Source organism: Anabrus simplex, chromosome 1 (genome assembly GCF_040414725.1).
Source record: "Anabrus simplex isolate iqAnaSimp1 chromosome 1, ASM4041472v1, whole genome shotgun sequence".
Taxonomy (NCBI): Eukaryota; Metazoa; Arthropoda; class Insecta; order Orthoptera; family Tettigoniidae; genus Anabrus; species Anabrus simplex.
This window is the reverse complement of record NC_090265.1, coordinates 1,153,415,130-1,153,440,124: the sequence shown is the minus strand read 5'-3', so window position 1 is coordinate 1,153,440,124 and position 24,995 is coordinate 1,153,415,130. Positions and strand designations below refer to the sequence as shown.

The window sequence follows — 24,995 nt, the reverse complement described above, 5'->3', positions numbered from 1 at the left end:
ATTAAAACAAAAATCCCTGACCAACTCTTCTAATCAGAAAAGAAAGATGAAGAATGTTTCTTTCTTTTCCAAATTAGTCCCTCAGTCCTTCTACAAGTTGATGGTCTAGAACCATACTGTTCTAAGTTCATTTTTACTTAAAGATTAGTTATGAAGCTCAGAGAATGTTCCATGTCCAGAGCTATGCTGTGTATGACAGGGAGGGAGGACATCCATTTAAAACACCTGATATCAACAGAACCATTTTGTTCTATGTTCATATGTCATAATTTCCGGACCATACTGCTCCATGTCCAAGAATCACAGTACCAACATAACATCAGAAAAAACATGTTCATTGCCTTAATTAATTTTTTTGGAAAGCAACAACCATAACATAAACATTATAGAACATAAATACCATGAAGAACCTGGTCATAAATCTAAACAAAGTGCCATACTCAAAATTAAAGCATATACAATATGAAAAAAGTAGTAGCCTAGTTCAGTGAAATACTAATGCTCATTTTCAGAGAGTGATTTTCAGGAAGTTAATATATTAGTGCACACTAAGATGAGGTCTAATTCTACTGAAGTTTACCACAACCAAAAGTAATTAACACTGCAAGCCATAAAATTGATGCAAAAAAAGAGAAAGGACAATAAGTCACTTTATAATTATTTCTTATTAGAAGACAAAGAGGTATGTATGGAACTGTTTCCTGAAGTGAAACTTGTATCAATGATGTCAGAAACTGAGAATACTAGTGTATTACATTGATTTGTTAAAATGAATTTAACTGATATGAATGTTCTATGTTCTTCGTTAGTGATCAAATCTTTGACACAGAAGATTCAGACATTTGTGAACATATGTCTTAGAAACATCTTTGGGATATACTGGCCAGAAGTGGTGTCAAATGAGGAACTGTGGAAGAGAATGCACCAATTACCGACTGAACAACAGATTAAGAAAAGAAAGTGGCAGTGGATACACTGCATAGACCTGATGACAGCATAGCAAAACAAGCTCTCGAGTGGAATCCCCAAAGGCAAAGAAGTAGAGGAAGACCTAAGATGACATGGAGGAGATCAGTAGAGATAGAAAGTGAATAGCCTGGGTATATGTGGGGAAAGCTGAAACACATGGCACATCACAGAACCAAATGGCAAAACCCTGCCTCGGCCCTATGCTCCTCAACAGAAGTTTAAGGAATTAAGTCAAAGTCAGTCATGTCCTTCATCTCTGAAATAAATCTATTTCTACAAGCCATTTTGTTCTATGTCCATCACCATCAATCAGCTCCCTATGGCCTATTAATTTCCAATGTTTGGAATGGTTTGCTCATTAATACTGTACTTCTTATATAGGAACCTAATAAAGTCACAAGGTCAGCTTAACATAATAAATAAGGTATAAATGCACTGCTCTAGAATCACTTCTACTGTAAAATGAGATACATGAGACTTGGAACAACATGGTTCTAGACCATCAAGGCATTGATGACTGGGATTTAACATTAAAACTATTACTATGGATAACTAGTAAAGACAGAAGTGTACCTTAAAAAACAACAACAACAATAACTACAACAACTGTGAGGAAGAAGAATATACCCAAAAATATGTATCTATTGTAATATTTGAAGTAAAAAGAAGTATGAAATAAGCTCAATCACAATAGAATTGTAGAGAGGTCAGATTCCTTTTTAATCGAGGAATACTACATAATTTTCTCATTATCTATCTAATGCATCTATGCATTAGTTTTAAGTATTGTTTTAGAATTTCACATCTCTTCAAAAACAAAAGTATGACATGGCTGTTAATATAACTGATGATCAGTAATAAATGTGGGGACCAGAAAATATTTTCATTTTATGCAAGGTTAACCAATGTTTGATGCTTAATGAGTTCTTATTTAAATTCATGTATCAAAAAACAGACTTTGGTGAATTCCCTTTGAAACAAACAAATGTTACAAGTACTGTACTACTATAGGTATATAAAAGTACCTAACACTTGGAATGTAGGTCACTTTAAACTCTAAAAACTATCTGTAAAATTGAACCTAAAAATAATAAAAATTCTAAAAGGAATTTGTGAAATTGAATAAAAAACAATTACTATAATATCTACTGCAGAACAATAAAACATAAAGGTATACTATTTTTTTTTCCAAAAGTCCTCCAATGCTTTTTGCTGGCATTTACAACATCAGTGGATGAAACACTTCTGGGTAGTCTGAGGCTTTATAGATTTTACTGTTTTGCTTACCCACTGAATTGCATCACGAACTGTTAATGATTTTGACACCCCCATCAGCTGTCCAACACACACCTGTACACAATATTGTGCCATTTCACTATCCGAAATCGATAGTTTATTGGAACTAAAATGGACGCAACTACCAAGATAAGTCACACTACTATCGAAAGATTGAAGGAGCAAAACTCGAGCAATGGTCGTGTACAGCATTTCAAGACTTGGAGAGAAATTCAATTAATTTAAGGGAGAAATATTGGCGGGATCTATATATTTATTGAAGAACGCAGAATTATGATCACCGTAAATAAAGCTGCGAGATAGGAAAATTCGACAGAAAGGCATACAATGAATCGTTAAGAGGGCAAGGGACAACCAATGACAAGGTTACAAGGAAGGAAATCTTAAGGATACGGAAAATAGCTAAATTAACCCATAAAATAGCAACTTTAATACAGATATCTGAAACAAGGGTAACATTTTGATAGTCTACAAGTGCTATTAAGACTGAAGTTAAAACGAGAGACTTTACATTGAATTTAACATGTTAGAAGGCTATGGAATCCGTATCATGATGCAACTGACTTCATATGTGTTTATTTCTGTTATATTTGCGCAAGACATGGCTCTCACAATGTTCTAAAAAGATGATGGTGAGAGATCCGGAGGAGACTGACCTGAGGTGATGGCAAAGGAACCTTACCTACCCCAGAGCATCCTAATGACCAGCAAGAGGATGTTATTGCCATGCCCGAACCACAGACGTCCTGGAACATCTAATTCAATCCCGGTGGAGCTGACGGAAAAATATAAGTCTTCTTTTTTAGCGCAGTACATTAGATAAATCTTGCAGATTTTAATATAATCTTTAATTTGTTGATGAATAAATGGTTAGACGTTATGATCTTCAAATTAGTTCAGATATGTTAGATCCTCGCGAATTAATGATATACTTGTGTCGAAATGCAGGGATAATAGGTGGTCATCTGAATAACATAACCAATCCTTGGGTAGGATATGTGTGAAGTGAACAACATGTAAGTGCTATCATAGTGACATTTAAGCAAATGAAGAGGTTATACATATGAATTATGCGATCTATAGTGATAGAACAGTTAAGGTTATAAGTGAGTAAGGGTTAATATCTTATAGTGTGGAGATTGTATAGTGCCGTATAAAATCAGAATTGAATTATATGAGGATATGAGAGTAATATGAAGTGAAACTGAGATAGATTGAGAAGAAATGGATTAATCAAGTGAATAAATGATGAACAGAGAATTCTGTGCGTCAAGTTAAAGTATAGATGAGGATTATTTGCAAGAGAAAGAAGAAATATGATATTGAGATATGAAGAAAGTGATATAGGAATATTGAATGAATATGGGGAAGAATAAATAAATGTGATATGTATTGTTTCGTCGATAATGAAGGGAATAATCAGTTGTGAAGATAAAAATAAGAATATTGATGCAATCCAGGGTCAGTAATATACTTGATACCATGATGCGTAATCGTTGCCAGGTATTCCATATCCAACACGTGTAAAAACGTATGATGATGTTCATAAGGAGTTAAGGCACTAGTAAATCATCGAAACAATTCATTATAGGGAAAGTTGAGTAGGATATTAATGAGAAATGAACCCATATCTCTACCATAATGTTGAATATTCGCTGAAGTAGTACATGGCACTCACTTAATCCTATGCACAAGTATTATATTTTTCATATATAATTCCAGAAGGTGAAATAATTGATATAGTCTTCATGAATAATACTCTATACCTATTTTAATAAATAACAAGTGAGGTATTGGAATTCAATTAATCATCTGACTACAGATCTCATCAGACACATTTATATAATTAAACTAGTTTGTAAGATTTATAAGGTGAATGACATCCATTTGAGCTAATAAGTGATATTAGATATTAATATACGAGGGTTGGAACTTAAATAGTGGTAACACTGCTGTGGAGATGCTACGCAACGTAATCTAATATTGTCGCTGATAGCACACACTGGTTACATACCTACCTTACCTCAGAGCAAATGAATTCACCTTTCCCACATCACCTGCGTGCGCACAAGCGAGAGAAACACAGTCACTTGTGAGCTAACGGTCTAACGTAACGTTGTCACTATGTTTTCCAAACAGGAACAACGGAGTTGGATCAAGATTGAATGTGCCAGAGAATAGTGGCACGTTGGGTAAAAGCCTTCAACGATGGTCGGCAAACTGTGGCAGACATTCATCGGACAGGTTGTCCTACGAATGAAGAAGAAGTGCATGCTCTTGCCGCGTTACTGGACAGTGATCGAAACCAGATGATTCGTGAGCATTCGCTTCAGAACTGTTGCAGAGATTCGACAAGCAATAGACCGTTCCATTCGCACCATCAACTGAACAGGCTCTGCTAAAGGTATACTACGCCTTCCACATCGCTGGCAACGGGTTATACACAACGCTAGTGACTACACTGAAGGACAGTAAAGGTTGCTAACATGTAACTCTTTTGTATCTGTTGTAAATAAATAGTTGCCACTATTTAAGTTCCAACCTTCGTAGAAATTAGCGCATAATGTGGTCGACTTAGTACTTATATTTTTCCTGATGCATCCATAAAGTAGAATCCCAGATTAAAAATCTTACCCTCATCCTAAATAATAAATAAATAAATACAAGAAGAGAAATAATTGATGCTGAAATGTAATATTTCCCAGGAAGATTTGTAAATATTTCAAAAACACTTTAACAGGAATTTAGGTACATTTCTTTCATACATATAATTAATGATACAAAGATAATGATGTGATTTCATTTCAATGATTTGAGTTGTACAGAATAAAATTTTCCCGTTGTACATAATTATGATTGCAATTTAATCACAGATCTTTGATATTACAATGAAAGTTAATTAATGAATTTTCAAAGGAAATGATAATTCCTTTCAACTGTATTTCCTTCTTTTTCCTAATTTTTCTCAGAATTCGATAAATAGATGACAAAGATATATTTGGTATTTTATACTCTAGCATAAGCATTATATTCATTTTTAATTTAAGATATAAATGGATTTTTTTTTCAACATAGTTGATAGTCGGTATGATAGCCCGCCTGGTGGCCATGATCGTTAAGACGTTGAAGTCTAAACAATCTGACATCGAGGTTAGCCAGTTCGAGTCCCGCTGGTCGAAAAAAATTCCACCATCAGAATACTGACCGGTAGGGGAAGTGGTGGTATACAATTTATAATCACTAGAGCGCGCCAAAAGCCTGGATTAAATCCCAAACATCTCCGCAGTGCTCATACGGAGTGAGGGCATATGACGCTGTTGATGGTGATTCATCCGTCGGATGGAGACGTTAAGCCTTGAGCAGACCCCCTGGTGCTATTCGACAGGAGTAGGCTATGTGCTGGCACCGGGTTTCACCCTCTGCCTACTATCATATATCACGTCATTCATTTCATCTCATTAACTTCTCTGATGAGGTTGACGTCAGGAAGGGCATCTGGTCATAAAAACCCGCCACGACAGATTCACCTCACCTCATACCCGACCCCGTAGGGAAACAGAACAAAGGTTGGACAAACAAACAGTTGATAGTCGGTACGATGGAGACGTCCATCGGTGTTGGCGATAAATGACTTATCCGTATGTCAGAAAGGTCATCACAACTTCTAAGAATTCTCTAAAAGAAGAGAAACTTTGATAGGCAATTGAACCTGAGCAAGCTAGTCTGACTTTTGCGGTTTTGGGAGACTCCAATGTGCCGGAGTTTGGTCCCCAGGAGTTCTTTTGCGTACCACTAAATCTATTGACGGGAGGCTGACGTGTTTGAGCGCCTTCAGGAACCACCGGACTGTGCTGGAATCGGGCCTGCCGGGTTGGGGGCGGAAGGCCAGTGTCTCAACCGTCTAAGCCACTCATCCCGGCGAAGTTAAGTTCGTTGAGAGCATGCCTTCAGCGCCAATTCTGAAAGAAAAAAAACTTGGTTTATCTCTCAGCAATTCCTTCATCCAAACACGTTTCTCCTTTTTTTTTTTCTCATCAGTGCCCAGAAATGCTGCAAAAGCTATAGGCACTTTCACATTTCTACTTTAGGCCTTAATGAAAAACCTAGACAATGTTACATACTACAGTAAAACCTCCATTAACCGAAATAGAAAGGGCTGATTCCGTTTCGGACAAGCAACTTTCCGGATAATGAACGTATGCCCATTTCTAGAGTTAAAATTTTAGAAACTGGCTCGTAAGTTACAGTTATGAGGTTATATGCCATGATGTTCCCAGTCAGCGAACTTTGCTGTTAGAGTACACGAAAGGGGGTCGGTATTTTAGTACAGTAGAAAGAAGGCCGCCTGGCCAAGAAACAGATACAGTCTAATTTAAATTTACCTTAATTGAATCCGTTGGGTTTATTTTTATTTATTTAATTGTATGGTGATTATAACTACAAATTCATAGGTCCAGGTCCAAGAGTTTCAGCCACTCTACAGCACTTTCTGAAAGATGAAACAGGTCGCTGGGGCTTCCAGAGTAGGCATGCAGAGGGCAGCGCAGGATGACATGGTCCATGGTCTGCTCCTCCTCACTGCATTCACACATTGGAGAATCCAGCCAACCCCACTTATGGTGTAAGAAATTGCAGCGTCCATGCCCAGTTCTCAATCTGTTGAGGCGACGCCATAGTTTTCCCTTCATTTTCTGGGTTGGATTTAGATCATGAGCATTTGTTCCAGATGTTGGAATTGACCACTCATCCCGCCAGCTCTCGTTTAGATTAAAATTATCCCTTAAGAGTCGGCCGGCGAGTATACTTGCTGGTCTCCTAGATCAAAGTCGTCGTGGCGATGGGTAACAAAATTCCTGGTGAACTGGTAATGGGGGAGATGACCAGATCTTCTTTGCTTCTCTCAACAGAGCTTCCTTTCTCCTCAGGTGGGGTGGTGGGATATGACTAAGAACGGGTAACCAGTGGCGAGGTGTTGACTTTACAGTACCAGTTATGCAGCGCATGGTGTCATTCAGTTTAGTATCCACTTTATGCACATGTGCACTTTCCAGCCATACCAGGGCACAGTATTCTGCTGCAGAGTAGACAAGGCCGATTCCCGTTAATCGTAAGCTCTCAGCTGAGGCTCCCCAGGAACTGCCACAAAGCTTGTGCAGGATGTTATTCCTTGTAGCGATTTTGTGAAAGAGCTTGGTGAGATGTTCTTTGTAGCTCAGGGTTCTGTCCAGTGTGACTCCTAGATATTTCAGGAACGGGTTGTACTTTAGTTTTTCACCAAGGAATGAAACAGATGGCTTGTAGTTTGCGAGTCGGTTGCTGAGATGAAAACATGAAACCTCGGTCTTAGAAGCACTTGGAATCAAACACCAAGACTTGAAGAACGTTGCCATTTTGACTAGGTCTGTTGAAAGAATGCCTTCTCCATCCTCAAAACTTCTGCTTTGAGCTACCAGGGCAATGTCGTCCGCATAGATGAACTTAGTAGCTGTGGTTGATGATAAGTCATGGATGTAGAGGTTGAAGAGAACTGGGGCCAATACTGATCCCTGTGGCAAACCGTTATTTAATTTTCTTTTGCGACTTTTAGAATCACCTAGGAATACTACAAATTCTCTCTCACAGAGCATGTTGGAAATTAGGTTTGCAATTTCCAAGCAGGGAAATACTTCCAGCACTTTAAGAATTAGTCCATGTCGCCAGACAGTATCATATGCACTTGTCAAGTCAATAAAGACAGCTGTTGATTTTAACTTCTTTTGGAAGCCTGCCTCGATGTGAGTGGTAAGAGACAAAACTTGATCAGTACAGCTACGATTTCTTCTGAAACCAGCTTGCTCTGGGGGGATTACAGCGTCAATGAGTGGTGCTATCCTAGTGAGGAGGACTCGTTTCAAGAGTTTATAAATGCAACTGAGAAGTGCTATTGGGCGGTAGTTTTCAGGTCTCTACTCCGACTTTCCAGGTTTAAGAAGGGCGATCACCTTTGACCGTTTGAACTGCTTTGGCAGGTTGTTAGTCTGAAGGATGTAAGTAAAAAGAGAGGTGATCCACTTTATGTTATGTGGACCCATATTCCGAAGGAATTCGTTGTAGATATTATCAGGGCCAGCAGCCTTACCAGTTTTCAGCATTTTGATAGCAGCTTCAACTTCCTGAATACAAAATAGCCTAGATAGTTCCTCCTTCTCTGTTCTATGTTTGAGCTCGGTGAGCTTACGTTTCACACTTTTCGTATGGCATTTATCTCTCTTGGCTCGGGTGACTTAAACCATTCTATTTGCAATGGCATCTGGGCTCAAGTTAGTGCACTGCTTTTTAGAATAATGTTTTCCAGTAAGTCGATTTAAGACTCTCCAAGCTTTTCTGCTCGATTTTGCAAAGTCCATGTCTTTCACTGTTGCTTCCCACTTTTCTCTCCTATTCTTGTCTAATGACCGTAGAAGCTGTGAACCTACTTCATGGCTGCCTGTTGTTTGATATTCTTCATACAGGGCCTCACTTTCTGGATTCCAACCGGGCACATAATATTTTCTGAAACCTCTTGGAATGTTCAATTTGGCAGCTGAAATGACTAAGCTGATGAAGTCATCATAGTTACTGGCAGTTGGTTCTAGATTTGTATCACACAGCTTCTGATCAAGATCTTTAGAGAATTTATCCCAGTTTGCACGATTAAAGTTCCACCTGGGTAAAGGTACTGAAGTCACCAGGGGTATCTTCATACCTGCTTCCAACAGGACTGATCGATGCTGGCTGTTTGGGAAACTCGACAATATTGTACGTGTAATACTGAGAGGTTGATCAAAGCAATCCTTGGACACAAATGTTAGGTCAGGGTTGTAGTCTCTTCTACAGCGAGCAGAATTGAAAGTGCCCTTGTCTTTTGCATCAAAAACTAGGTGCAGATCGGATATTTCAGCCCACTGAGTTGGGTGGTTCGTCACTATGAATGATACTTTCTTCCTCATTGGTCAAGGCTGCATAACATTACCATTGTTTTCCTCACACACTTTCGCCAGTATTGGTTGTCAATAAACTGGGAACAGCTCCATAAAGCATGGCAAACATTCTCACTCAGAGAAGGGGTCAAGTGTGCCCTCACCATTTTCAGTCTTAATACTTCATGCCGATCGTCCTTAGCGGCTTTTTTGTTCAATCTTGGCAGCTGTTATAAATGTTCCAGTAAGATTAACTTTATAGCACTGGATCTGGTACGAGGAGCTTGAACTGCTTCGTGAATGCCACCATTTCTGACTTATTGATGTATTAGGAATTGTAACTAGTTCCCTAGAATGAAAACTTGCATTGTCGAGAACAATCACATATCTCATATCATTAGGAAGATTTTCAGAAGGTAATTTTGAAACCAGTCATCAAAAATTGCAGCATTCTTCATGGTAGTCGGCCTTGACGTCCGCAATGTTTTTTGCGGTGAGATAGAGGCCTTCATTTCCACCGGCGTGGAGTATCATTATTTGCTTTCTTTGTTATACCTGTTGTAGGCCTATATAGTGTACAACAGCAAGTCCCCTCGTCCCAACCTTTCTTCACAGTATCATGGGTGTCAAGCCAAGTTTCGTCTAGGTAAACTACTCCATAAACCGGAGCTCGTAAGTAATTTATTTGATCAACCACCAACTATTCGCGAGCTGCTCGATCGTCTGAAGTGCAGTGCCCAGTTCCCGTATGAAGAGGCGGCTTGGCGGAGTATTGTAAGGAGACAATTCTAGCCGATTCCATAACCGTACGTATTTTGAGAGTGCAGATGCAAAATCCTAGCTTCCTTATAATACTCCTTTAGGTCGTTCCTTCATACGGGGGCTGGGCGCTGCATTTTGGATGGGCAGGTAGTTCGCGAATGGTTGGGGATTGATCTGTTTTTCTAAAAATCGTAAATCACCCGTCTAATTAAATCATAATGAAAGTCATCTATTCTGCAAAATTTAACTTTCATATTTCTTCCTTTCTTTGCTGTCACTGGACTCCTGAATTATTCTGTAGACCTACTTAATTTTACTATTCTTGCGTCTCAGAAACTGATCCTCTATTCAACTTGTTTCTAACTACGTAATCATGAACAGGAACAGTGTCTGAGATTGTTTGATGAGTGTTCCTACTAAATTTGAAGACTTGTCATTGTCATTAGCGCTTGGTGAAATTTCCTCTTCCATAACACTAGCGTTATTTATATTTTTGCGCATTGCATTGTTCATCTGTGGAGGGCTAACAGTCTATTGTTCTTCCCAAGGTCTCCATGTGTTCACTATAAGCCTAACTGTAACTTTATGAAAGTAAACTAAGTACTGTATTTGACTAATGCACTAATTTTAAATAACTAAAAAATATATGCAACATCTTCACATGTATCGTAAAACACTTTAGGCTAGTATCTATCGTTTTTCACGAGGTATTAAGCTTGAGGACAAGCTGCAAACTGAAACTTTTTCTAAACGGAAATATGATAGCAACTGACCAGAGTGGAAGCCACTTAGAAGGGTTTAAGGGTTGGGACGAGATGGTGTGGGACGAGGTAGCGGCAATATAACAAAAGGCCAATGCTTAGCGCGGATTCGCTTTGTTCGGAACTGGAATGAATATGTCAGAGGCTACTATACATGAAAGCATTACGTGTATTTAAAAAAGCTTTTGATAGAAATGCATACAGCGGTGTGTTCCAAGCTGTCAGTGGAGAGATTGCGTGAAATAACATACATACATTATCATTATAGACTTATGCTTTACAGCGTTCAGTCTGCAAGCCCGTGTGAATTTACTAAATGTCTCCACAATCCTTGATTTGCAACTAGTGTTGTGGCCTCATTTAGTTCTATACCTCTTATCCTTAAAACGTTAGAAACTGAGTCTAACCATCGTCGTCCTGGTCTACCTCTACTTCTCTTACCCTCCATAACAGAGTCCATTATTCTCCTAGGTAACCTATCCTCCTCCATTCGCCTCACATGACCCCACCACCGAAGCCAGTTTATGCGTACAGCTTCATCCATCGAGTTCATTCCTAAATTAGCCTTTATCTCCTCATTCCGAGTACCCTCCTGACATTGTTCCCACCTGTTTGTACCAGCAATCATTCTTGCTACTTTCATGTCTGTTACTTCTAACTTATGAATAAGATAACCCGAGTCCACCGAGCTTTCGCTCCCGTAAAGCAAAGTTGGTCTGAAAACAGACTGATGTAAAGATAGTTTTGTCTGGGAGCTGACTTCCTTCTTACAGAATACTGTTGATCGCAACTGCGAGCTCACTGCATTAGCTTTACGACACCTTTATTCAATCTCACTTACTATATTACCATCCTGGGAGAACACACAACCTAAATACTTGAAATTATAGACCTGTTCTAGCTTTGTATCACCAATCTGACATTCAATTCTGTTGAATTTCTTACCTACTGACATCAATTTAGTCTTTGAGAGGCTAACTTTCATACCATACTCATTGCACCTATTTTCAAGTTCCAAGATATTAGACTGCAGGCTTCCGGCACAATCTGCCATTAAGACCAAGTCGTCGGCATAGGCCAGACTGCTTACTACATTTCCACTTAACTGAATCCCTCCCTGCCATTTTATACCTTTCAGCAGATGATCCATGTAAACTACGAACAGCAAAGGTGAAAGATTACAGCCTTGTCTAACCCCTGTAAGTACCCTGAACCAAGAACTCATTCTACCATCAATTCTCACTGATGCCCAATTGTCAACATAAATGCCTTTGATTGATTTTAATAATCTACCTTTAATTCCATAGTCCCCCAGCATGGCGAACATCTTTTCCCTCAGTACCCTGTCATATGCTTTCTCTAGATCTACGAAACAAACACAGCTGCCTATTCCTCTCTTAGCATTTTTCAATTACCTGGCGCATACTGAAAATATGATCCTGACATCCTCTCTGTGGTCTGAAGCCACACTGGTTTTCATCCAACTTCCTCTCAACGACTGATCGCACCCTCCCTTCCAAGATGCCAGTGAATACTTTGCCTGGTATACTAATCAATGAGATACCTCTATAGTTGTTGCAATCCTTCCTGTTCCCTTGCTTATAGATAGGTGCAATTACTGCTTTTCTCCAATCTGAAGGTACCTTACCAACACTCCATGCTAATGTTACTACTCTATGAAGCCATTTCATCCCTGTCTTCCCACTATACTTCACCATTTCAGCTCTAATTAATCTATTCCTGCTGCCTTATGACAATGGAGTTTATTTACCATCCTTTCCACTTCCTCAAGCATAATTTCACCAACATCATTTTCCTCCTCCCCATGAGCTTGGCTGTTTGCAACACCACCAGGATGATTTCCTTTTATGTTAAGAAGATGTTCAAAATATTCCCTCCACCTCTCCAGTGATTCCCTGGGATCTATTGTGAGTTCACCTGAATTACTCAATACACTGTTCATTTCCTTTTTCCCTCCCTTCCTAAGATTCTTTATTACTGTCCAGAAAGGTTTCCCTGCTGCTTGACCTAGCCTTTCCAGGTTGTTACCAAAATCTTCCCACGACTTCTTTTTGAATTCAACAACTATTTGTTTCGCTCTGTTTCTTTCTTCTACATACAAATCCCTGTCTGCCTCGGCCCTTGTTTGGAGCCATTTCTGATAAGCCTTTTTATGTTTACAAGCTGCTCTCACTTCATCATTCCACCAAGATGTTTGCCTTTTCCCATCTTTACACACAGTTGTTCCTAGGCATTCCCTTGCTGTTTCTACTAGAGCATCCCAGTATGCCACCCATTCACTTTCTATATTCTGAACCTGCTTACTGTCTACTGTTTGAACCTTCTCACTAATCATATCCATGTACTTCTGTCTAATTTCCTCATCCTGGAGATTTTCTACCCTTATTCGTTTGCAGACAGATTTCACTTTCTCTACCCTAGGCCTAGAGATACTTAGTTCACTATAGATAAGATACTGGTCTGTATCATCGAATAATCTGCGGAAAACTCGTACATTCCTAACAGATTTCCTGAATTCGAAGTCTGTTAAGATATATTCTATTATGGATCTGGTACCTCTAGCCTCCCATGTGTAGCGGTGAATAGCCTTATGCTTGAAGAATGTATTTGTAACAGCTAAACCCATACTAGCACAGAAGTCCAGCAAACGTTTCCCGTTCCCATTAGCTTCCATATCTTCCCCACATTTAACAATCACCCTTTCGAATCCTTCAGCTCTATTCCCAACTCTCGCATTGAAATCGCCCATTAGCACTATTCTATCCTTGCTGTTGACCCTGACCACAATTTCACTCAATGCTTCATAAGACTTGTCAACTTCATCCTCATCTGCAGCCTCACATGGTGAATACACGGACACAATTCTAGTCCTAATTCTTCCAACTGACAAATCTACCCACATCATTCGCTCATTTACGTGCCTAACAGAAACTATGTTGCGTGCAATGGTATTCCTGATAAAGAGCACTACCGCAGACTCTGCTCTTCCCTTTCTAACACCCGACAAGTACACTTTATAATCTCCTATCTCTTCCTCATTATCTCCCCTTACCCCAATATCACGTACTCCTAGCACATCCAGATGCATCCCCTTTGCTGACTCAGCCAGTTCTACTTTCTTTCTTCCATAAGCCCCATTAATATTGATAGCTCCCCATCGAATTCCATTTCGTTCGCCAAGTTGTTTCCAAGGAGTCCCTCGCCTGTCAAATGGGAGTGGGACTCCGTTACTCCCATAGGTCCGAGGCTCGCTTAAAATAACATTAGTAGACAAAATAAGCTTGAGTAGAGCTTTGAAGGTAGGAAAGATCATAGTATAAAGATGTAATTTGGAATTCAAAAGAAGAAATTGAGGCAAGTATGTTCGGTAAATTTCTAACTTCTTTGAAATGATTTAAAAAATGAGTAGGTGAAAAATCTGCCACCTGTGCGATGCCCTTAATGCAGATCAATGATGGTTGATTCTTCTTGATTTCTTCCCGGCCCACCCTGGACACAGGATAGGTGCAATATTTACTACTCAAACAGGAAACGCAACATTTTGAACAGTAAAGTACTGTACATACAATTTAATAATGATCTGCCAGATAGTAATAAATGTTAATACATTTTATTTATACATGAATAATGAACGTATTACTATTAAAATAACTAATGAACATGTAATGTTGGTAATAATGTAAAAACAAAAAAACAAATGCAGCACAACAACAAAAATACACACAATATTTTCTGGTTACAAGTAGGCGTATTTTATATTCAATTCTGGCTTCACATTCTTATGACTGTATTCTTTTAACTTTTCTTTTGTCTTCCAACTTTCTTATTTCATCACTTATTCTTTGTTTCTCAGCTTTTTTTCCTGTCCTCTTCTTTGAGTTTCAGTAAGTAATCCAAGTAATCCTGGTATTTCTTATGAGCACACCTCACGGAAAACATTCTATGATTAATTGGTAAGCATCCGACACCTCCATAGTACAAAATGGAATCGTACATTTGTCTCTGTGCAATATTTGAGTCCTCATACATGTTTTCTACCAACATTGATTTATTTATAGAAAAGCCACTCTCCACTGCAGCATTTCCATGAGACAGTATACATTATATATACAGTATATATTACTTGCCAAAGTTCACTATACTGTTTGTTTTCTGCTAAAATGTCAGCAAGGAAAATGTCTAAACCCATACTATCATCAGATACTGAGATAATATTCTTTAAATTTAGTTTGATGCTTCCTTTGATTCACAACACACAAAAATGTATTGTGCTTTAGCCCTATTGGCCACATTTTCAGTTATTCTCTTAGCTTCATGCAACACTTCCAAGACATATTCCATTCGGGTCTGACCAAGACTTGGTTGCTGATATATTATATGTGGGTTCAAACTCATAAGACCTTTCACTAATCTATACTCTAAAAGACTCTTATCCAACAGTTTTGTCACAACTGCCACTAATATTTTCTGACATTCGTGTTTAAAACCAAGAATTTTTCTCTCTGACAATTTTAGTTCTTTAAGTACCCTTTTCGTACTAAATCCAACATCAACTTTACCTACTTCAATTAAGTTTGTTGGGTCTTGTAGATCAAGCAAAATCACACTCTTAATATCAATGGCATTTGCCAGTTTACTATGCTTGACAAAGCAATTCATCAAACTTCTTAATAGTTCATTCAGATGGGAGTATAAAAATGGAGCAAGCGGTTTGTTACTTTGAAATCGCCTGAGAAAAGGCTCACGTTCCAAAGAAATGGTTTTGAAAAATGCTAGTATGCATTTTATTAAAGGGTCTTGGATGTGTTCTTTAATATTTTTACAGGACTTACTTGATGGCAACTTAGCATTTGCAACATATGCCTTGATATGGTGAAATACTTCTAAGGCTCATTCCAGACAATGAACATTTTCAAGCCATCGTACTGTACAATACTTCACTGGGAACACTGTAGTCCTACTACCAGTCACTGCAGTGAACTGGGCCTGGTGAGCTGGCGAGTCTTCAAATAAATAATACATGTTAAGCAGGAATGAGTTAAGCTCCCAATTTACAGTCATTAAACCTGTTTTAACAGCTCCATTGATGACATTCAAACCAGGTTCAATAACTTTTTCCCATCAGGATTTTCTGTCTCCATTTCCACTTCAAGTTCCCTGAGAAAGCTCAAGTTCACATAAGCCATCCATTGACGCCCTGCAACAAGTTTTTTCTTTGAAGAGGTTGCAGTCCATGATTAAATTTCTGCAGCAAATCTTGGGCAGTAGAAAAACACTGTTCCAATATATAGAAACCACTTTTTGAGTGTTGACATTTAAAAATCTGACAGTGAGATCCATTTGTCCTTGTTTTGTGTTATCTTACTGAGTGACTCATCAAAGGAAACTAGATAGTCCTCACAAGTTTTCAAATTGTTTGTTAATAACTCATTGAAATATGGTGCAATACTATGATCAATCACGTAGGAACACTTACTTTCACCAAAGGTGAATTTCGATGCAACTGTACTATCTGGGAACATAAGTTTAAATGTATCACGTATATCTGCATATGAACTTCTCTTGTATTTACTAGCAACAACTTTTAACGCCCATACAATTTCTGCTTTGGCTACTTCATCTTTATTAAAATAAGTAGTAGTACAGTGTACCGACTTTCCACTTTCTATCCCCGCCTCAGTCTTTACTGTTTCCGTTGAACTAACACATGGTTTGACACTTCTTGTTTCTGTTGAACTAGTAGCTACACTTCTTAATTCTGTTGAACTAGCGCTAGGTTTGACAAAAATGGATGACAATGATCGCTGTCTTGATTTAATATTCTGAAGGCGAGTGTGTTTTGGTCCAGCTCTATGTGAATGAATAGCCTGGCGTCCCATATTGCTGAGTTTTAAATTCTTTCTGCACACACATTACAGTAGGCTTCAAATTTATTGTCCGGTACATCACTGAGCCAATCTACAAACTCTGGATTAAGGGTTGAATCCAGCCACTGATAGCTGAAAGTTGTTTATCTTGCCATCTTATCTAATGCATGGGCCTAATCTGAAACAAAAGAAAAGCATGTTAATTGTACACAAAATCTATATCAAAGCACAAGTACATTTATCTCAGCAACGTAAAGATACCTTGTTGGGATAAACATATAGGCCTACAGTACTTGTACAGCTTGGTAGGGCCAGAGACGCCACACACTGTTCAGCGTTTCAATAAACTCATCTTGTTTTAATGCTGCCATGGCCCGAAACATGTAAAATTAAAAAAAATTTATATAATAAAATTCAACTTTCCTCATCAATCGATCACTTTTCCTTGCTTCAAAGGATTCACAGGTTGCAGTTTGTCATCAGTATGAATTATATGACACATAAATTTGAGTCGACTTCCCTGACTTTCCAGGTCACTGGGAACCCTGTGCAATTAGAGATAGCATCACATACTTGCAGTAGTAACTTTCCATGTAATAAATTATACCTTGATCCATACGCTGCATAATGGCGGTCGTATTGGCAGAAAATCAGACTAATCTTGTATTAGATTCAAGTGTAGATAACAACACTTTTCTCTTCTCCGACTTCAATTTGTTATTGAAGGAAATAACCCATTCCTCCATCAACAACGCCTTTTTATTGGCATGCCAAGTAACCAATAACATTGAGATTCTTAAGACATACAGGTTTTTGTGCCTTCCAGTTGTCGTTCCACGTTTCCTTCCATATTCCTACACAAGAAAATTGATAACTGCTCCTTAGAATGCCCTCCACCCCTGCACTTTTCTCCCTAAGACATATGAGTTCTGTTCAGCAATGCCCACAAAAAATAGTCCAGTTTCATTGACACTGAATATGTCCTTTGGTTGGTAGCTTTCAATTAAAGTGGCGATTTTTGTTGTCCATTCTTGAAAACTCAACACTCACATCAATGGATTCTCCACACATTTCATTCTGTAATTTTGTGACGATTTTAAAACTTTCCAACCACCCATTAGAAGCCTTAAATTCAAAGTAGTTGTGTTCATTAAGTTCTTTAGCTTTGGCCTGCATAATCGGTCTGGATATGAGAATTTTCTTGGATCTGGTACCCACAAACCATTTCCATGTAAGATGGTTCACCTCTTTGTTGTCACAGTCTTTTATTTTCCTTTTGATTGATCCATGTGATTTCATGCTTCCTGCACTTTCTTACAAAGACAAACACCTAGTCCCCTAGGAGTATCCATTGTACGTACCGTATCTGGCTACCATATGGCACGAATCAAACCCATACTACAGTACTGTACTGTGAAGGCTACATAAGAGACAACAGGTTTAACTTTGAGTATGTACAAAGTTTAATTAGATAAAGTAATATGAAACACCAAATACATACCTTTCAACCATTCCTTTCTTATTTCCTTCTTTCTTATAAGTGTATCGTACATCAGTGTATTTCCGCATCAAAATGACAAAGAAATTTTACTGATTGCTTTTGATTTTCACCTGTTTCAATGAGCTTAACCTTTTCATTAAGGCATAGAGTTTTATGTCTCTCCCCTGCCATATTCACTAACAAACTGAAGAATAACAAGTACAACTCAACAACACTTGTGCTACAATACAAGCACACTTACAATGGTAGAATAATAAGGCGGCTGTGTTGAGACTACATTCCCCTGTTAGGAAATTCAGTATTCCAGTGCTTGCAGGGCGCTGATGAGTACTCAAGACATGGACAGGTGGTGACAAGTTCAACAAAATGAACACAATCACATTACTGGTTCCAATAAATGTTCTAGGTCACTAAATTAATTACAGTATAACAACAACAACTTCTACTCCAGGTAATTGTTTGCAGAATTCCCTTCTCACTCTCCCAGCAGATTCATGCTTTAAAAACCTACATGACACAAAAATGCACTTTTCAACACTTAATTCAGAATCATATTCTTCTGCATGGCAGGTGGGAAAGGAAAGCAAAATTTAAGCCTTACAAAGTTACAGAATTGTAAAGTTTAAACCCACAAGATCCACCTGATTAGTGCCACTTCCTGATGGTTTTATTTGCATGGACGTATAAATTCACAAAATAACCAGTACTGAATACATGAAAATCCCAGAATAATTCATGAAACTCCACCACGCTCAGACGACTACTTCTCCTTACAATATCAAAATCAGGGACTGGAAGACAGGACATTTGGCAACTTTTTACAAAGATTTTTACAAATTTCAATTATTATAATACACACTTCATAGGTTCCATATTGACACCCAAGTTAAAATACTGTATACTGTAATACACAAAACTGACAGTATTTCAACCAAACTGAAATTTCTTCCAGCACCTTTTGACTGGCATTTAGCAAAACAAATGTCTCATCAAACAGTGGCATCTTCATAACTTTTTATCAGTCAATTTACAAACATTTTAAGCTAACAAACATTTTATGCAACGCTATACTTGTACTTGTGTTATATTTTTAAATGTATACTTTGTCTATGAGATATCGCTTTTCAAAATGATTAAATATTTCAGATTCTAGCTGAAGATGGCCACAAAAAGGCCAAAACTTCTACTAGATTTTAAAAATATTATTATGTTTAAGTACTGAATAGGTGGAACTTTGTAATCAATTCTTTTTCAAGAATTCATTAATAAAAAATGCAATTTGCACCAAAATTTTGAAGATTTAAGAGTTGAAACTACAGAGAATAAACTGGACACACACTACAACGCTTGTCTACAGGGTGAGAGAGAGGCAGAGAGAGAGAGAGAGAGAGAGAGAGAGAGAGAGTATTCCTAGGATATAAAGTTCATGGTTTTGATCCGTACTGAATTGTGATCACAATAATAATTATTAAATTAATGTTGTATGGTCCACCCTTTCAGTACTATATTATGCAATATTATTAAATTATATTACTAAACTAGGGACTAGTTTTGGTCTTGGCCGGCCATCTTCAGCCTTAATGTAATACATCTAATAACTAAACACATGTAAAAACACACAATTGACATGAAAACTAATGTACAAACACACAATTAACATTAAAATCTGGGATGAAGTAAGTGTAAAATCTTAAAAATAAATTAGGCACTAAATTCTTTGCATCTGGAGTATGCTCATTATCCAAGACTCTTTCTTGTAATAGAACTGTTAGTTCCATCACTACTAAACATTATAATTTCAATTGCAAAACGGGAACTGGTAAATGTTGATTCTATAGTCAGATCATCTATCACCAAATTTACTTGAGTGGTGTTAGCAGTATTCAAAGCCACTGGATGCCACTGTAAATAACCACCAGCTGATGCAGAACTGCTAGATGGTGTTTCCACATCGACCAACATAAAATGAAATGTTCCTATAGTGCTTGTTTTTAACAAGCACAATCAACATTTACCAGTTCCCATTTTGCAATTGAAATTATAAAGCTTAGCAGCGATGGAACTAACAGTTCTATGAGTATCAATACAAGAAAGAGTCTGGATAATGAGCATACTCCAGATGCTAAGAATTTAGAGCCTAATTTATTTTTCAGATTTTACACTTAGTTCATCCCAGATTTTAACGTTAATTGTGTGTTTGTACATTAGTTTTCATGTCAATCGTGTGTTTTAACATTTGTTTAGTTATTAGATGTATTACATTAAGGCTGAAGATGGCCAGCCAAGGCCGAAACGAGTCCCTAGTTTAGTAATGTAATTCAATTACTGAGAAAGAGTATCTGCAACACTTATCGTAATGGGGTAAGTGTTACTGCTTTCTTATCCATTTTTCAATCTGATTATCCTTTCATCGAAGTTGACGAGTTTTCTACAGGTTTACGGAAACGGTGTGATGGCGACCTCACTCTCGTTTACTGACATGCTGCATGCAGGAAGGACAGTAACCACTGCAGGACTCATCCTTTATAAAGAGTTTTTAAAGCTCCCCTATGGCCAAGAATGAACTAGCTGAATAAAAATGTTAACACCATTTTTAATTATGGCATGATTCCCAGGACTGGCCCAAACCCAGCATTATAGCTCTACTGCAGAAGTTGATAGAAGATGTAAATTTGCTCCAGTTGATGCTAATCAAAACAAATACTGTATAAACAACAGCTCTCTGCATTTAAGGAGAAATTTTACTTGCAAGTAAATGAAAATAAATGTAATACCACAGTCTAATATATACAATCGCGAAGCTCTAATAAGAGGAAGGTTCATCCACTTGATAGCTGGAGCGACACTAGCACCTCTAGTGGCGAGGTAGAGGCAACTTGCTAGCAGACAACAGGGAACGAATTACCACTACAGTCATAACTTCTCAACCATTCATGCAAATAATGTCCTGACAAGGTCATTGTAATCCTTATGAAATAGTGGAGGAGGTCAAACAATTTATTTCGATGAGGAGTTCGAGGATAATATCGAGATATTTATTTAATCTATAGAAATTATTTTTCTTTACCGCGGACTGTAATATAAAATCGCTTCTACAGGGCAACCGGTTCGAAATAGGTATATACCATTGCGGACTTTTTTGTAGAGGTTTCTATGCTCTACAATTCTTATGCTTGCACTTGGGGTCTATTGTTGACAGTTCAGGCAGCGTAAGCCAAGAAAGCAAGTGACGACCATGGTAGAGCGCTGTGCTGGCCTTCTTAGCCCAACTTGGCAGGTTCGATGTTGGTCGGTCGCTTGCTTTCTTGGCTTACGCTGCCTGAACTATCAACGATAGACCCCAAGTGTAAGCGTAAGAATTGTAGAACATAGAAACCTCTACAAAAAAGTCTGCAATGGTATATACCTATTTCGAACCGGTTGCCCTCTAGAAGCAATTTTACATTATAGTCCGTGGTAAAGAAAAATAATTCCTATAGATTAAATAAATATTTCGATATTACCTTTGAACTCCTCATCGAAATAAATTGTTTGACCTCTTCCACTATTTCATAAGGATTACAATAACCTTGTCAGGACATTATTTGCATAAATGGTTCCGAAGTTATGACCATTTTAGACTGTAGTGGTAATTCGTTCCCTGTTGTCTGCTAGCAAGTTGCCTCTACCTCGCCGCTTGGAGAGCTGTAGTCGCATCGGATGAAAAATATCATCAGAGCTTCGCGACTGTATATATTAGACTGTGGTAATACTTCAGCAGAATAATTCCTTAAATTCCTTGCTACTACAGTTAATATCCTACCAGATCTAAGGCATCCTGCTAGGAAATAGGCTACTATGAAGCACCGAAGTGTAAGCGTGATATTTATGCGTCCCATTATTATACAAATTTGATAAGCCTATTTCTTGAAAAAGTTCAATTCCAGTTCTGGTTAATTCCAGTGCAGCTTATGATTAAGTATTTAGTTTTGGTCTGAACAAATCGGTCCAGATATGAGAATTTTCTTGGATCTGGTACTCGCAAACCATTCCCATGTAAGATGGTTCACCTCTTGTTGTCACAGTTTTTTATTTTCCATTTGACTGATCCATGTAATTTCATGCTTTCTCCACATTCTTACAAAGACAAACACCTAGTCCCTTGGGAGAGAATGAAATACAGTACCCACTGTACGTACCGTATCCCCTGTCTGTCATAAAAAAAAGCTACTAAAAGGAGCCCCAGGGGCTCATAACTTGGGAGCATGATTTGGTAATCACAGGGTCCTTACCTGAGTCATGTCATTGCTTCTACTTACTTGTCCTAGGCTCCTCACTTTCATCTATCTTATCAGACATCCCTTGGTCAACTCGTTCTTTTCAGACCTCAACAGCATTAGGTTTCTGAGGCCTAAGGAGTCTCCATTTCCTCGTTCTTCCTGGCCTCCTCTTTCCTTGGCCAATACCTTCATTTTTCAAAATATCAAAGCCCTTCCATTTTTTTCCCTCTGATTAGTGTCACTAGCAGATGGTTGCCCAGTTGTAGGCTTACTTCCTCTTAAAAGAATCACAATGATAAACAAACTTCTGGTTCATTCGTTATTCAATACCCGTCATGGCAGCCAAAGGAAAACATTGTTCAGTAACATAACTAGGCCTATAACTATAGCAAACTGCATTTTAAAAAATCAATATTCTCCTCTGTAAAACCAACTAATAACATACACACTATAAAGAAAATATATAAAATATTACTTTCCAGAACACAGAACATTCTATAAATCCATAAAACCATGTAAAAAAATAAAGTGAGCCTTCAATATACAATGAATCATGTAGGCCCTGGTGTGTGAAAGATGTTAAGGTCAAAATACTTTCACATACACTTTGAAATATTCTACATCTTCATACCATGACTATGACATCTCAGAAAACTGTATAATTTGCTTGAATGTATGATATAGCCTCAACATAACATGTCTGTTATAATTTTGAGGTAGTTTGAATGAACTAGTCTACTAAATTCAAGGTTCACATCCATTAAGTAGAAATGGTAACAAGTACAGTAGGCTACTGTACACTACATGGCAAATATACCATTCAGAAAAGTTTATGATTCATTGCAATATCAGTTTTTAGACACTTGTCCAATTTTCTTATGCTTCTACATTAGGCCTACAGGCTCAATCATAGTCAAGATAATGACTGTAAATACATATCAATGAAATCTTTAAATTTCTTACCTCGCCAAACATCTGACTAATTTCTGGGGAAGTTACAAAGTCTCCTTCTTTGCCAAAGACATCCCTATGCATGTAGTAACCAGCAACAGGATTAAGCAATACTTCTCGCATGTAATCAGCTACAGTGATCGGTCCAGAAGCTTTAATCCTTGCCCTTAGGTGGCGAAGAACAGTATTTTCAGGGATGGTTGGCCTACAGGCAGTACTAGAGCATCTCTTCAGCACTGAAATATATTCATTGAGGACACATAAGCACACAAAATAAAACAAAATATTTCAACAGCAGGTAGCACATTGTACATAACGTTGAACAATGAAAATCATCATCATCATCACTGGTGGTCAACCCTTTGAAGCATACAACACAATCATTACCAAATTACTCACGATTATATACCAGCCACCGGATGTATTTGTTCGTAAAATTTCATAAATTACTACTGTATACTTCACGTAAGAAAAAGCCTTCCAGTACACGAGTGCATCCATTCGAGTATTTCATGAGAAACTAAGGTTAGGTTATACCGACAACATATTGCGTGGAAACTTACTATTACAGCTACATCTTGCAGAACATGCGTGGCTCTTCCGTAAAAAACTACGTGTAGCTATCAGAAATGATAAACTTCTTTTCATCTTCATTATTACATACGCATTTCAAAAGAGGCTCTAACATTCGTGATGATGATGATAAACAAGAGCGAACAAGTGCACCAATATAATCAACAGGGGCACCAACATAAAAATCAAAGAGTATTGTGCGTATTGCTATGGTGTTGAATAAACTGAATACACCTTGTACGCCTCCATGGCTAAATGGGCATGCTGGCCTTTGGTCACAGGGGTCTCGGTTCGATTCCCGGCAGACTCGGGAATTTTAAACATCATTGGTTAATTTCGCTAGCACAGGGGCTGGTTGTATGTGTCATCTCTGGTAAGACCCCAACTAGAGCATGGTTCCAGTGTATGACACCCTCGCCAGGATTCCTTGATTCAAGAACTGGAAAAAATCCGAAGAAAAGCAGCTCGATTTGTTCTGGGTGATTTCCGGCAAAAGAGTAGCGTTACAAAAAGTTGCAAAGTTTGGGCTGAAAGAATTGGAAGAAAGAAGACGAGCTGCTCGACTAAGTGGTATGTTCCGAGCTGTCAGTGGAGAGATGGTGTGGAATGACATTAGTAGACGAATAAGTTTGCGTGGCGTCTTTAAACGTAGTAATGATCACAATATGAAGGTAAAGTCGTAATTCAAGAGGATGAATTGGGGCAAATTTTCATTTATATGGAGGGGGGTTAGGGATTGGAATAACTTACCAAGGGAGATGTTCAATAAATTTCCAATTTCTTTGAAATTATTTAAGAAAGGCTACGGAAACAACAGATAGGGAATCTGCCTCCTGGGCGACTGCCCTAGATGCAGATCGGTATTGATTGATTGACATGCTACTTTTGTACTTTGCAAGATATCGCATTATTTACGATGTCATAGTTCAGTCTGTTTCATCTCGTATAAATGGTTCTCCAAAAAGATTTAAACTTTATATTGTAAGGCTCCCTGTGTTTAGAGTCAATGAATATGACTACACTACTTAGTGTCTATGTACACTGACAGACAGAGCAAATGCAACACCAAGAAGGAGTGGTCAGAACTTTATGCCAAT

The 24,995-nt window shown here is 38.1% G+C and overlaps 1 protein-coding gene across 5 annotated transcripts in view; it reads right to left on the bottom strand.

Moving 5' to 3' along the window:
- The window catches only part of LOC136858123 (protein arginine methyltransferase NDUFAF7 homolog, mitochondrial), a 213,448-nt gene extending 189,406 nt beyond the window's left edge, over nt 1-24,042 (bottom strand). For 4 of the 5 annotated variants that reach the window (XM_068225424.1, XM_067137438.2, XM_067137435.2 and 1 more), the window contains exons 1-2: nt 23,889-24,042; nt 23,338-23,561 (exon numbers count right to left, since the gene is read on the bottom strand). In XM_068225424.1, the coding sequence (XP_068081525.1) occupies nt 23,338-23,561; nt 23,889-23,979 (315 nt within the window). In that variant the 5' untranslated portion in view covers nt 23,980-24,042. The other variant, XM_067137439.2, reaches the window with a different exon arrangement.
- Nucleotides 24,043-24,995: the final 953 nt, after the last annotated feature.